The sequence below is a fragment of the Ammospiza caudacuta genome, chromosome 10, assembly GCF_027887145.1.
Source record: "Ammospiza caudacuta isolate bAmmCau1 chromosome 10, bAmmCau1.pri, whole genome shotgun sequence".
NCBI lineage: Eukaryota > Metazoa > Chordata > Aves > Passeriformes > Passerellidae > Ammospiza > Ammospiza caudacuta.
The window spans coordinates 16,821,582-16,836,471 of NC_080602.1; the positions used below are offsets into that span (position 1 = coordinate 16,821,582).

Sequence of the window (14,890 nt, forward strand, 5' to 3'; positions counted from 1 at the left end):
TTAATTCTGTTAACCTTGCACTTGTCAAGAACAGCTGAAAACAAAATGTAAACAGCTAATCTTTTTTATTTCAGTACAGTCTGAGGTCAAATTAAAGCTAACTCAGGAAGTATCCAGTCAATGTACTAGAGATTTAGATAAATCTGTTTAAATATAAGGAAGAGTTCTAGAATGGACTGTTTCATGAAATAAAAGTAATTTATTTAACTTACAAAGGGAAAACTAAACAGTGACATTTACCCTTCCTTCTTTTCTCCTACTTCACAAGCTGCAATTTAAAATCACCTTTGGAGAAAGGTGCTTTTTGTTCTAGTATATCTTACAATACAGCACAGACATCAAAATTTCATTGGAAGAATAAGACAGTTTGTTAACATTTAAATACACAGACATCCATTCCAGTCCTTGAAGAACATGTTTTTTGTTTACAACAGAAAAATACATCTGACAACAGTAGCTAGTTATATTACAAGCAAACAATATTGAACTCTGCATAGTTTATACAATATACTCTGGTAATAATTTAATTACCAGTTTTATCCACTATTTACTAGCTGGCCACATAAAGCCTGACATTCATCTGAAATGTGGCATTATATGTTCCATTGGTATTCTCTTAACAGCTTCATTTAATGAAGTATTTTCTGGACAAATGATTTTCAAAACTCAAAGCTGACTAAAATGCTGGATGTTTTCACTACAAACATTTAGTGCTTACAATACATTCCTAAAGTAAAGGCAGGTGTCCAATAGAAAACATAGCTCAGAAAGAAAGGAAAACACTGTGCAAATTAAACCCCATCGCATTTAAAAATGTATTGATGTGCAAGTTACAGTATCAACTGCAATAATACTAACTGGGAAAAGAATCTCAGCATAAAATGATACATCTCTCACAGTACATCCTTGATTGCACATGTTCCACGGCGTTTGCATCCATTACACTTCCTGCAGAAATCAAATACACTGAGTACCCTTAATTAGAACTAAACTATTTTACAATGAGAAGTTGTATACATGCTTCATTTAGTGGGAAAAACTGGAATAAAAGTAATCAGAATCACGTCAGAAATGCTTACTGACTTGTAGAGCCACAGTGCTTGTGAAGTGACTGACAACTCTCAGGATCTTTACAACACTCACAAAATGCAGCTTGTGGGTTACTGAGCAATAACCCCCCACGACCAACAATACTGGGTTGAATTCCTTGCTTTTACAATCCAGTACATGCATTTCCTCCCCAGTGATCCTTATGGGCATATTCAAAATATACCTGCTGTAAAGTGTTGGTTTTCTCCCCATAACACTTAATGCTGCAGTAACTGATTTGAAAGGAAACACAATGTTTTCTTTCCACAGTGCATATCACTGTGTTTTTAGCTACTCACAGGGACATTATAGGAACCAGGATTAGCTCACAGAACGCTACAGAATGTCAAAAATGCCTGAAGGTACATTGAAAGCATTGGGAAGAACCCTCATTTTCAGTGTGCCATCTGCTCCACAGGAGAAGATACGATTGCCTTGCACAGTCTCAATCTGGGTGACACCAGCACCAATATTTCTGAAAAGGGATTGCTTAGCATGTTCATTTTTAAATGAATGAATTAAATTGTAGCCGGTGAGTCTCCACACCTGTATCAAAAGAATGACAAAAGGAGATAAATATTAAAGGATTTGTATTTTCCCCCCAGTGTTTCAGATTTCTGGCTGTTCTAAACTCTGTTGAGAAAGATAAAGGATATTTTTTTGTTGCCTCATTGCAACAATTACTACAAGTCCATGAGTCTTGAGAGGCTGCTGATGCAGTGTAAGGCTGCCTTACTGTGGACCAGCTGGGTATTGGGCAGGGTAAAGTTTCTTGTGTTACCTGATCAGAGTCCTTCTCCCATCTGCCCCCCTGGAAAGCTGCAGAAATGGAAATGTTGCATTTTCATTCAAGATGACTACTGTCAGCTTTTCAGCACCTGGAAATGCTTTCCTGCTAAGGAATGCTGCAGAGAGTAAGCTGCACAATTTGTAAGTGTGCAGAGTGGTAGGAAGCACAGCTGCCTATTGTGTCCTAAGCAGCAGGAGCCTCAGCAAGGCCAGGCCACGAAAACCCCTGTAAAGCAATCATCCAGAAAAGGAAAGAAACTCTATTCACCTTCTCTTTACCATATTGTATTTCCTTCTCTTAGTATTCAGGTAAAATGGCCGTTACAACAGGGACTGTATTTTTGTGGTGGTTTGTATTTTTTTTTGGTGTTTGTTTTGTTCATTTGTTTTCATGTTGGTGTTTGTTTCTTGCTACTCTGCCCTCTCAGTAGCTGTCTGGGGCTACAGCATCAGGAAAAAAAAATAAAACTTGGTGACACAGAAACTTAACACAATGTTGAAGTTACTGAGCGCCCCCTGTGTTACAAAGAAATGTGCAACAGCAAAGCCAGAATATTTTTAAGTGAGAAAAAAACAAAGGTAAGATTTCAGAACCGTGCACTTTGCTTTATCCACTTAAAATCAGTCTCACAACCTTAAGAAGACTATCCTTTAGAGGGGGGAAAAGACCTACTTGCTTCAGAAGCCTACCAGTACATTTCAATTTACAGCGTAAATGTAAAGCAGGCTATACATCAAGTGTAGGTTTGGGGTTTTGAGGACTGTTTTTGTTTTGTTACTGCATTTCTCTGGCTATTTCCATAAGACAATACACTCCTTCAGCCAAACACCCTCCCCCAGAAGCCAGCTCCTCCATGCCTTACCTTCATGTTGCCTTCGGCCGAGCCCGTGACAAAATAGTCCTCGGAAGGATCCAGGGCAAGGGCCTTAACAGCTGACTCGTGTGCTTGGAAGGTGAAAAGGATTTGCCTCTGTCTGATGTCAAAGATGCAGATATATCCCTTCCTACCTCCAGAAATCAGCAGTTGATGCTTGGGTGCATACTGAAGTACTGTGGCACCATGGTCATGACAAGTGAAGGCTGAAGAAGAAGGATGTCAGAATTTAATAGATTTGAAACGGTAAGTAGCTCTCAATCTTAAAATGACTTTCTTCTATAACTTGCTACCTGAATATTTTGTAACTTTGCAGACACATTCCTTCATATGGGTAATGTCTTATCAGCTGACAGCTTAGTGCTCTCATAAGAAATACCTAGATCTAATGCACAAGAAAGCACGATATGCAGTCTAAGCTACTTTAGAATAGAGGGTCATACCTGAATTTAAAATTTCAGAAAATATAAAATTCACTATATGAAGTTGAGATAAATTCCTGATTTAGAAAAAAGTATAGCTGATCTTGAGTAACCTGGTCTAGTGAAAGGTGTCCCTGCCCATGGCAAAGGGAGTGGAAAGAGATGATTTTTAAGGTCCCTTCCAAACCAAACCATTCTATGATGTTCTTTCTTCATACTTTTCCATATAGAGCAGATTAACATCATTGTAGAGAACATGCAGAACCAGGTGCATGTATTAATGTGCAACACAAACTTAGATCTGTTCCCCAGGATAAGGTTTTCCCCTTGCCCCAAATGCACACACAAGCTGTATTTCCTTAGTCAGTAAGAAGCAGAGGTTTAATTTTCACCACAGTACTTACCATGTATAAGACTGTTACTAGATGAAACCAAGGTGTCCCAGAGGCACACATTTCTGAGGGAGAAAAAACCAAAATCATTATGGCCTATTGCCAGGTGACTCATGGGGTGACATGACTTCAAAAGTGCTCACATTTTATGTCAGTCCAGAAGGCAGAATTGAACACTCTGCAGTCATTGGAGAGCATTTGCAAAGAACTAAGAGTTTTAATTATTTTCTTTGCTCTTTTATGCCTCTTAGTGGAACTATACCTTCTACCCTTAAAATGTCCGCTGACCAAAGGTTGTGTCAAATATTTATAGAAGTTATTCTTTTGAGAGAAAAAGAATTATCTTGCTCTGCTGAACAGATTTCTACCCCCAGCAACAGCATCACGTCAAAGTAGTTGCATTGGGAATACAATCTGAAAAAATGGGTCAATTATTGACCACTCCTCACACAAACAAAACTTGGAAACAAGCAATTGAAGAAATGATATTCAAAGAAATTATCTGGTAAGTTCAAGCTGTAACAAAACTTAGAACAACGAGCCTTAAAATGTCAACCACAGATTAATGCCCAAGAGCTTAGCAAGTTAAGGGTGATGAAAAAGTAGTTTTGAAATTCTTCATTGTTTCTTTAAACACACCTGTTATCATTGGATTGTCCCGATGTAGCAACTAGACTTGAGGAGGTTATAAATGCAAAGTCACTTGTGGTTTTACTGTGGCACTGCCAACTCTATTAAAAACAAAACAGAAAAGTGCAACCTTACCAGTTGTTATTTGCATCAAAAGTAATTACTGTCAGTCTGATGTCAGTGATAGTAAAACACAGAGCCTTTGAAACAAAGCTTAAAAAACTGACAGTTGGAAACTGAGAATAGATCAATAGATTAAAATCCAGTACAAAATGAAAAGATACTACAATAACTGACACAGAACAAATCTGCAGTATAGTGTATGACAACAGCCTGAGTTTTAAATTAAGCATGGTCATCATGTCAAGAAGCAGTAAAATGTATTGAAGAGGGTATTTTTACTGAGTTTTGGGCTTATAAAGTTATTAGTTGTGGCTCTGATTATTAATTAAAACATGGACAATGTTGAAGGAGTATTTGTAATTACACATTTATAGCTCATGGTTATGGTGCAATTGGTTTAGCAAAGATGTATCATTGAAACTCTGCAGCTTTGATGAAGTGTGCCAATTAAAAAGCAGCAAAGCCAAATATGTCTCATTTAAGTCCTATTCTCTGGGCCTGTCTCAAGTTTCAAAGGCTTTGCTTTTCTCTACAATAATAATAACAACAAAATAAAATCTGTTTACTTACCAGGTAGGGCTTAGGATTTGAGGTGGTTTGGTTTACTTGCCAAATACTTAGAAAACCTTCACCATCAGCAACACCACACTATAAAGAATAAATTGCATTTATTAGCATGACATGGTAGTTACTGAATGCTTCATGATAGTAAACTGCTGACTTCAGGGAAAAACCCCCCTGAACCACCAAGCCTTCGCCTGCAAATTGAATATCAATAACAATGATCTTCAAGACAAAAAATAAAAACTAGTTTAGAAGCCAAGTGAGTTTAGTGCTGATTGTTTAATGATTATTTAATGATTGATGGTCTCCTGCATACCCAATTCTTTTCTGGAAATGGAGAATGCATGGAAGCTTATCTTTCAATGTTAGATGCTAAAGCTAACAAAGACATAATTGCTCCATGACTCTACTTGAAAATGCTTTAAAAAAGTCAGATGCACGATAACATGCCATAAAAGCATGATAAGAACAATTTTGGAAAGATTGTAGTCATGAATGGTAAAATGAGTGAGCTATATTTATTAACTAAAAGGAATAACATTTAATATATTCTATGCAGCATATTCTGTAAGTATTTTACAAAATAATTTTAGAAATATTGAGAAATACTTTTTATATTTTCTCTTTTTAGTTGGGCTTCACAAGTCCTGCCTGAATGACCTCCATGTGAAGCACAGCAACAAATACATCTTAATTTCTGACTTAAGATTGATTCCTACATAATGGTAAGACTGCAATATTTCAAAGCACAATCAAAACACATTTTTAGAATGAGTTTAAATGACATTCTATGCCACCTGAAAATAGATTTGCTGTGAGATACTTTATATTTCCAGCTATTTCACCTTTGCTGTTTTATAGCTATGTACAGTCATGCCCAAACACCTTTAATTCACTTTTTATAGTTTTTAACTATAATGAAGTGAAATATTTTGTGAGTAAGAATGCAGACAAGACCTGTTAAAATAATAGAATTGTCAACATGAAAAACTGAGGAGGTGGGTATTCCTCCCAATTTCTTTCTCTATTCTTCTTTCTGCATTTCATATCCCTTATAGGGTCTGGCCAAAGCATGTCTTTTTGCTCTCTTTCTGCTCTCCACTCTAGTGGAGTACACTCACAGCCTTCAACTCATGGCCTGAATTATCCCTTACCTTATTTCCCTGGGCATTGAAATACATCCTTGTCACCCTGGCATTCCCAGCCTGCTGGAAGCACACCAGCTGCTGTGGCCTTGTCCACTCAAACATTCGGACACTTCCGTCTTGTGCTCCTGTAAGATCTAAGATTAAAAGATGATAATTAATAGTACAGTATTTTGTAGAAAATTATAAATTTCATACTAATGATTCACTTACAATACTGATGGACTGGATGTGAAGCCATTCTCTTGACGTTATTCAGATTTCTTTTTATCAGCTTTATATGAAACAAAGAAAAATTAAAATAATTTTGAAAAATAAACACACTATTCAATTTTGTTTATACTATTACATGGTAAGTGTCCCCTAGTTAAAAAAAATAATCTATTAAGCTAACATTATTTGGATGGTCCTACATCAAAATTCCCATGAGAAAGAAAACTGTTGGTGGTTTTTCCTGAACAGGATGGGACTGCTGGGATATGTTCCTTGAGCTTTATTGCAGCACCAGTGTCATTACATGGCTGAGACAATTGGAAGATGGCAACAGCTCACATCTTGCCAGCAGCAGCCAAAGATTTCTTTGTTACAGAGCATTTTAAAACTTTCCAGGCAATAGTATATTGCTAAAGCTTACAGACAACTGTTCCAGCCAATCTCTAAAAGCACATGTACACCTGCTTCACACAATGCTTGCTTGTATGCTTTCTATTAACAATACACATTACTTCTTTATTAAGCTTAAAACATTCTACTATCTTGCTAAGCATATTCTGCAGTCTTAAGGTCTATCTTGGCCAAGGCTAATACTCAAATTATTGTTTCATATCCTTGCTTGCTGTACTATTGTAATTTTGTACTTTCAGACTTTGCAGCTGCAGGCCTTAGAAACAGAAAGAGAGCAATTAGGGCTAGCTGCAGCCTTCTGAAAGTCTTCTTACCTTTACCATTTCCCACAATAAGCCACCCAGACTGACCCATTATTTTCTATATCACAGTAATTCTGTGCCACAGTATACAAGGAAATGCTTAGTTTGGCCTTCTTTTTGGCCAGGTCTTGGTTGCTGTTGGCCTTTTATGTCAGTACTGGATTGACAGTATGATGATAATGCACACTAGGTCTCTCTAGTAAATAACAGATGATAAACACCTCCTCTCCTGAGCTGCACACACACAGAAGTACTCACCACACCAGCTCCAGTGCTGGTTTGCCCAGTGCCTAGCCAGGGCATGGATGGAGATGGCTGGATCTGACTCACTCCAAATGATGGTGCACTTGAAGGAGCCAGTGTTGTGGTAGAACCACGGAAGTCAACGTCATCAGAACTGGAAAAGAACAGTTATGCTTTAAACAAAAACTTCTTTGCTCCTAATAATCTTTAATTATTTGTCAAGAGCCAAATGGCAGTGGGTAGAGGAAGTGACAATAATGAGACAATAAATTGGTAATTCCTGCACTTATGCAGTACAAATTCTTTCCATGAGCCCCAAATCTATCTACATTTAATCTAAAGAGATGATCTCAGTATAAGAATCTAAGCTTCCCTGAGAAGAATATTTATTGTTGGGCTGTCCCTGACCTGTGTGTGCAGGGAGCTGGTACTGAGGAGTGCTCGCTGCAGCTGATGCATTGACAGCTCTCAGCACAGGAATGGAGGGGACAGAACAGCGAGCATCAGCTACCACAGCTGCCCCCCACACTGCACTGATGCAAGGGAACTGCAGGGTGTGCAAGGTTGGGCTTCCTTCATTATCTTGTGCACCACATGGGATTTCACTTCACTGTGCAGTGCATGCATTCCTAAAGACTGTAATTATTCTCTTGCCTTCCCTCACTTGCAAAGCAATCTGAAACCTACTGAAGAAGAGTAATTAATGTTTTTTGTATGCTCCATTCGTGCTTGCACAGGTACTATAGATACAGCCTCACAGAAAATCAATATTCTTATTAATATAACCACAAAGAAACAATCCTACCTTTTAGATTCTCTGTCATATTCTTCCCCAATCCATATAAATGACTGAGCAGCCAGTAGAGCTGAAATATCAAGTTCTTGAACATCATGTGTAGATGCCAAAACAATTTCATTGCTGTTTGCCTATGCAGCACAAATACAGAATTTATACTAACTATAATTAAGATCTTTTATTACATTTCTTGTAGTATTTGAGGCTTACCTTGTTAACTGCAAATGCCATTATCATATCTGATTCTTTGTGAATGATTTTTGCTTTTCCTCCAGGGTATCCAAGATCTGCTTCAACCTACAAAACATTTATAAAAAACTTCAATTAGTGTGAAAATCCATTTTTTAGTGATACATTCAGAGTGCAAAATTCATGCAAGAAAAGTTCAGTGGCCTTAGCATTGTTTCAGTAGCTAAACTTTAGACTTCTCATACTCTTTGGTGTTCTAGTAGCCAAAAGTGATATTTGAGTGTAAGAAACACAAAGTTGTGTGTGCAACACTATTTACAAGGTGTTCGCTCATCCCAATTATCAGGACATCCGAAGTTAGTTCATGGATTAAAAGCCTGTCACACACACTACACAGAACACACAGCTTCTGTTAGTCACATTAGAAAAGAAAAGCCAGTTCCACAGAACTTTTAAGAATGTGCTAGAGGTTTGGGAGAAGGGATACTACCTTGTTTTTGTGATCTTCTGCTACGCAGTTTTGTTTGACCTGCTCCACACGATCTTCTACAGACTACATAACATCACACAGTCACAAACACAAAACACATGCACAAACAAATATAAAAAAAGAATGAAACATTCCAAACTAGATTTTAAAGGCCACTCTGTCAGTAAATGATGACAAATGTATTTTTAACTTTTTATAAAAGGCACAGAAACTAAGACAGGAATCTAAACAAACTCACTTAAAATGTAATGCCTCCTAAATGAACACAAAATGTATGATATAGTAAATAAATGGAGGAGTAATACACACACAAACTCCATACTTACAGGAATTCTAAAAGATATTAAATTATATACTTATTTCCCATGATATTTATGTGTTGGCTTAAATTTTCAGTTAGAACACAGCAGTTGTAACCAGCACAATTTGTAAAGCCCCATATTATATATTACTATATAATATTACCTTTATATGTATATATTACTCATGCATATATACATATACACAAATGAATAGCACATTTAAATTTCTTTTTCAGTATGACACACCAAAAAAAGAAAGACTTTTCAAATTTCTTTGCTTATTACTGTTACTGCAAATGTTCTGTTTATTATTCAAATACATAAAGGTGAGATATGTCTTGTTCAAAAATATTTGGTTCAGTTGATATCCCAATCAACAACAGTCATGTTGATTTTGAAAAAAATCCAAATATCGTTAAATAAGAGAAACTGAAATATCAATGAAAAATTAGAAGAAAAATTAAATACTGAGGAGACTGAAGAACAGTTATAATTGAGCTTTGTTTTTTTAAAAAAAGTTACATTCTTTGTTTACCTCACTCTGCTTTCTTTTCTTTGTGAATATATATCTTATGAAAGTCTCCTGAAGAAGTTCTTGCTTCACAAGAAAATGCCAGAGCCTTTTTGCTGGAAGAGCTGAGTAATCCTTTGATCTGGATAAAACAGAAGAGAGAAAGAAACACAGGGTATCCTGAGTTGGAGGGACGGAGCCTGTTCCAGCGCCCAACCATCTCCTGGGTGAAAAAGCTTTTTCTAATTACACACCTAAGCCTCCACTGACACAGCTTCAGGGCATTCATTCCCTTGTGTCCTGTCACTGTCACCAGGGATCAGAGATCAGTGCCTGCCCATCCTCTTCCTCTCACAAGGAAGCTGTACCTGCAGTGGGCTCTGCCCTCAGTCTCCTCCAGGCTGAACAGACCCAGGGCCCTTAGCTGCTCCTCACAGGGCTTCACCTCCAGACCCCTCACCACCTTCACCTCCAGACCCCTCACCACCTTCACTGCCCTCCTTTGGATGCTCTCTAATAGTTCTATATCCTTATTGTATTGTGGCACCCAAAATTGCCCCCAGCACTGTTTTGACTCAGTTGTAGTTTAATATATTGAGCAAAGCTATTTTTGAGTTGAAAACACAGTTCACTATCTGCATTTACAGACACCTCCAGGCATGACACTGTCTAAACACAAGAGGATTAGCCTTAAAAGGACCTTAGTACAACTGTCGTCCTCCTCCCCCAGACATCTGCATGTATTATATAACTCTTCTGCTGCTGGGATAGAGTGAGAGACAACTGCTACTGAAGGAATAGTAAAACAGGTTGAACAGGGTGTTCCCAGCAACGGCCACTGCCCTCTATTCCTACAACCTCTGCTCTTTTCTAATCTTCCTTTCTTGTTGCAGCTGTGAGAAGTGCAGCAGAGGAAGTAAAGGCTGCTGCAGGAGACAGGTAGCTGCATAAGAATGAACAAAGGGATGTGGGTAAATGGTTTCTGTAAAACTTTGGCTACTAGACCTAAGAGCTAGACAATCTTTGTTTGGCTGTTTAACGTGAGGAGGAAATGCTCTTTAGAATTTCTGTGATCAAAGAATGTGTTTATCCTAGGCAAAAAACACTTACTTGAAAGGTGTGTTCTCAGGTTCAATCATTGCTTTATTGCGGAGAAGAGCTGGTCCTGCCCCTACACCCACGTCACTGGGGTAAGTATTGATGTAGTTTGGAGGTGGGCCTTCAAACTGGTCCATTCTATCTTGAAGAATCTGTTCCCAGTGTTCTAAATTTTTTATTACAGCAATGCCCAATGGAGATATTACAGGCAGATCTAAACAGAAATATTAATGAAATAAGGCTCGGAGAAAAAGAAATTAAGCTACAGCGAGTATAAAACCCCCATAATAACATAACCATAAAAAAAATCTTGAAAGGAAATGTACATGTTGGCAATTGTAATATTTAAGATATTTGATTATTTTAAAGTTAGAACTAAAATATAAAGTCTGACAGAAAGCAATATATACAGAAAAATAAAATGTAAAGCAGGATTTAGCATACCGGTGAATTCCAGACCAGCAATGGGAAAGAAGTTCTTAATGTTGTGCAGAACTAATTTTACCATTGTCAGATGTAGAAGAGCCCAGCTGTATAAAAAGAATAGATTTGGTCATGTTAAAAAAACATTGAGTTATCTACAAAGTATTTTTCTTCTTCAAGCAAATACACAGTTTAGAAAACACTGCAGAAAGGTTGTATTTAACCCGCCACCTCATTGAAAAGCTGCATGCTTGAATCAACAGTCTAAACCATTATTCTACAGCTGGCATTGTGGTTCATGATGTTGAGTCTTAAAAATGAAAATGGGTGTTTCTCAGTTGTTTTCCTCTCCCCAAAAAATTGCAAACCACACCAACTTTAACTTCCTAATCCCTTTTTTCTGGCAAGTAAATGGGGAACTGTTATTGTGATGAAAATTTGTAATTTCTGTAATCCTATTGCCATAGACAAGTCTGCCCACAGTACTAAAATTGCTTCAATTATGTTGGATGGTGCAGAAGATCCATTTTTTGAAATTTGGAAGCAAATGTAAGCATATGACATAACTATTCTACAATAGTGACAATTTCTGCTGACCTGTAAGAATTGGCATCTGTGTGCTCCTGGATCTGCACATCAGAGAGGAAAGCATCATCCTCCTCCTCATCACTGTGAATGCTTTCATCAGAATCATATATAACACCACTGTCTGATAAAGGGAGAAAGGGCTGCAAGGCAAAGCAAAAGTCTGTATAAAAACAATATTCTCATCTCTTTGACTTCACTTATGACTCCCATAGAGTTTAAATGATAGCAACCTAACCTTTAAGTCAGTGTCCCTAGAAATACAATTAATTAGCAAGGGGGGGAAGTGTTAATCACTATTACTGATAAGAGGCATGTTTTGAAAGTGAAGTAATAGACTTGTAGGCTCTTTATCCTTTATTATCAGGATAATATTCTGTGTCTTACTACTAAGAGCGCTCAAAATTTTCACTTTATTCTTGTCCCTTAAAACTTAATGGAATTTTCAATTACCTTTGCCATAAAGTAGTCCCACATGCTGAGTTCTGGAGGAATAAACTTTTCTTTATAAGAGGGTCTTTCTGCAGGTACAGGTGGTGGTACATTGCTGTCTTTTACTGGTCTGCCTGGCACCAGCATTCTCATGTTGAACCGGCGGCGGTGTTTATCCATTTCTTCTGATGGAAGAGGAGGTGCTAAATTCAGGTAGTTAAAAAAGCTGATATTAGTATTGCATCTTTAAAATGTCTCTATTTTATAGCTAAAGCAACTAACACCACTGTTATTGGTACTAATTTCTACTGATTTAGAATTAAAGCCTAAATAAAGTAAGTGTAATCATAAAAAAGTTTCATTATGATAAATTCAATAACTGTGGCATTTGGACATTGAATATATTTTGAAAAATAGTTTTTACATACTGGTTTAAGTTCTTAGGAGATGCAGCTTTTAAAAAGTCTTTTAGTTGAAAAATTTCTCAAGAAAGAAATAAGGAAACTCAGATAATTGGTTGAGAAATAAAGTAATATGTAAAATATCACCAAACAGTATGCTGCACAATTAGCAGTTACTCAAATATAAACCAAGGAATTCTAAGGACAGCAAAGAAAATATTTTAATAGAAAGACAGGCTTTTTGACAATTAAAGGTTATGATTTAAAATGCCTTAATAGTAATCAAAATATTAATGAGGATTTGTTTTTTAAAGTGTTATTAGCCTGGCAACATCAAATATTACACTTACTTTATTACAAGGGAGCTAGGTATTTAAAAACTATTCTGTTTGTCCAAAAAAGCCACTACTAACACTCATCTGCACTGCAAGTCTTTACAAACCTTCATTACCATCCTCTGAAACATCAGAAGCTGTAGCAGCTTGAAGGTTAAAGGAAAACAGAATGCATCTCAAATGAACACAACTTACAGAAGTTATTAATGCTATTATCTTATGAAAATAATTGCCCTAAATGAGTTTAACTTATTCCATGAATGACAAACATCTGTTGTGCATAGTTGTAATGGTGCAATGCCTTATTACTGTTTGGTTTTATATTCTGGAGAGAGAATGTCTAATTTTTGCATAAGTTTCAAGCCTATTGGTGATTTAAAAGTCTGTGTGATGTGATTTTTAGTATTGCTGAAGTTTATAACAAATGATTGTATCTGTCTTTGTCTTCAGAGTCTGAATTCAATCTCCACTTTTGGTTTTCCTCGTACAGCATATTAATACTTGCTCATCTTTGAAAAATCCTGGGTTTAGTTGGAGCTTACATATGCATGAGCTGTTTTTCTGCCAAACGAAGTTGGTATTTCTTCTCTGTGGTGTCGTGCTAGGTAAAATCCTACCTTGCAATATAAACTGATTTCAGAAATATTGTTTCCTACTTATTGCAGTCATTAAATAACAACACTCATCTCCCATTAAAAAACCCATAGGTATTAACACTGATTGATGTGTTAATAACTGATTTATATTATTTAACTGATTTATATCACCCATGCTTTTTTTTTTCTAAAAATAATGGCTGAAATTCCTGAAAAATATTATAAATAAGCACCTAATATTACTATTATAATAATTGTACAGTTTTAATGCAATTCAAACTGTGCTGTATACCATTACAAAGGACAGCTGTGAGGCTATTATTTGTTTCAACTTTTTAGTTAATGTGTTTTCTTGCCGGTAGTTTCTTAAATTCTGTTCTTTAAAGGAAGGCAGGCTTTCCTACCAGAAGAGGCACAAAATGCCCACCGTTGGGGTGACCTTTGTGGAGCAGTGTACCTGGGATGTTCTCAGACTGCCTGCGGGGTTTCACGAGCAGCTTGACTCCCCCCCCGAAGACAGCAGCCCACATGCGGCTGTTGAGCGGGTGCGCCGCCAGCCGGAACAGCTCGTTGCACGAGTTGGTGGCCAGGGCGTGGATCAGCAGGCTCAGGTACACGGCGACAACAGCTTCACACAGCAGGATGTTCAGCTTTGGCTGGTCTTCATCCTGAGCTGAACTTAACAGGTTGATAAGTGAACTCACGCCTGCAAAGAGGAGAAATTCTGGGGTTAAATGAGTAGGAGGACAAATGGACAAAAAGAAAACGTTTTACTTCCACATTTTATAGTAAACACAAGTAGCCACATGATGCTTTTATTCAGATGAAACATACTATTAACAGTTTTCTTAAAATTATAAAGATCAAAATTATAAAAAGCCTTCTTGGGTCTGGGACTTTTGCATTGCACTTCTCTGCAAATACTATGGGCAGTTCAGTGTGCCTGTGAAATTCCTGCACCATTTCCACCATTTATGTTGTACATCAGAATTAGCTGCTTTGACAGCTATACCAAGTGCAGCATACATGTAGGACAGTGCTGTGGAGACAATAGAGGCAGTATTGCTAAGGGGCTAGGCAGACTGGAGGAAAACATTTTGTGGTGACAAATTGTCATTAAGTTTATCCTAAAGATCATGGTCTCTTCTTCAGACAAGATGTTTGCCATGTACAAAATTTATTTTTATTTGTTTTGATATGTGAAAATGTGAAAGGCTGTTACTATTTTGAGAATTAAGCTAGAAACATCTGTTGTGGATTATCGACTATTTCATCCCTCATACAGGACACTGAAATAATTTTGGCACATGGAGCTGGTCCAGTGGAGCTAAAAGTAACCTTATTTTAGTCTCACCAGGCCACTGAGCAGGAGATGAGTTTGGAGTCGCGTGCTCTTCGATGCTTTCTGTCCTCAGTCTGCGTCGATCACTCAGAAGCAGTCCTTGATAGACCATCCCAGTAAACTGATTTGCTTCTGTTTGACTGCTACATACAAATAAATTTTTTTTCTGATGAGAAAGTGAGTACACCAAGT

General features: G+C 37.2%; 1 protein-coding gene across 2 annotated transcripts in view; it reads right to left on the minus strand.

The window, feature by feature from the left end:
• Positions 1 to 174: 174 nt before the first annotated feature.
• DMXL2 (Dmx like 2) overlaps positions 175 to 14,890 on the minus strand; it is a 47,533-nt gene continuing 32,817 nt past the window's right edge. Inside the window, exons 27-44 of one of the 2 annotated variants that reach the window (XM_058811622.1) lie at positions 14,711 to 14,841; positions 13,814 to 14,062; positions 12,046 to 12,227; positions 11,605 to 11,735; positions 11,029 to 11,114; positions 10,597 to 10,798; positions 9,511 to 9,628; positions 8,674 to 8,736; positions 8,205 to 8,291; positions 8,004 to 8,125; positions 7,214 to 7,352; positions 6,243 to 6,303; positions 6,039 to 6,166; positions 4,891 to 4,968; positions 4,207 to 4,298; positions 3,580 to 3,632; positions 2,742 to 2,959; positions 175 to 1,635 (exon numbers count right to left, since the gene is read on the minus strand). In XM_058811622.1, coding sequence (XP_058667605.1) covers positions 1,426 to 1,635; positions 2,742 to 2,959; positions 3,580 to 3,632; positions 4,207 to 4,298; positions 4,891 to 4,968; positions 6,039 to 6,166; positions 6,243 to 6,303; positions 7,214 to 7,352; positions 8,004 to 8,125; positions 8,205 to 8,291; positions 8,674 to 8,736; positions 9,511 to 9,628; positions 10,597 to 10,798; positions 11,029 to 11,114; positions 11,605 to 11,735; positions 12,046 to 12,227; positions 13,814 to 14,062; positions 14,711 to 14,841 — 2,350 coding nt within the window. In that variant the 3' untranslated portion in view covers positions 175 to 1,425. The remainder of the gene's footprint in view (positions 1,636 to 2,741; positions 2,960 to 3,579; positions 3,633 to 4,206; positions 4,299 to 4,890; positions 4,969 to 6,038; positions 6,167 to 6,242; positions 6,304 to 7,213; positions 7,353 to 8,003; positions 8,126 to 8,204; positions 8,292 to 8,673; positions 8,737 to 9,510; positions 9,629 to 10,596; positions 10,799 to 11,028; positions 11,115 to 11,604; positions 11,736 to 12,045; positions 12,228 to 13,813; positions 14,063 to 14,710; positions 14,842 to 14,890) is intronic. The other variant, XM_058811623.1, reaches the window with a different exon arrangement.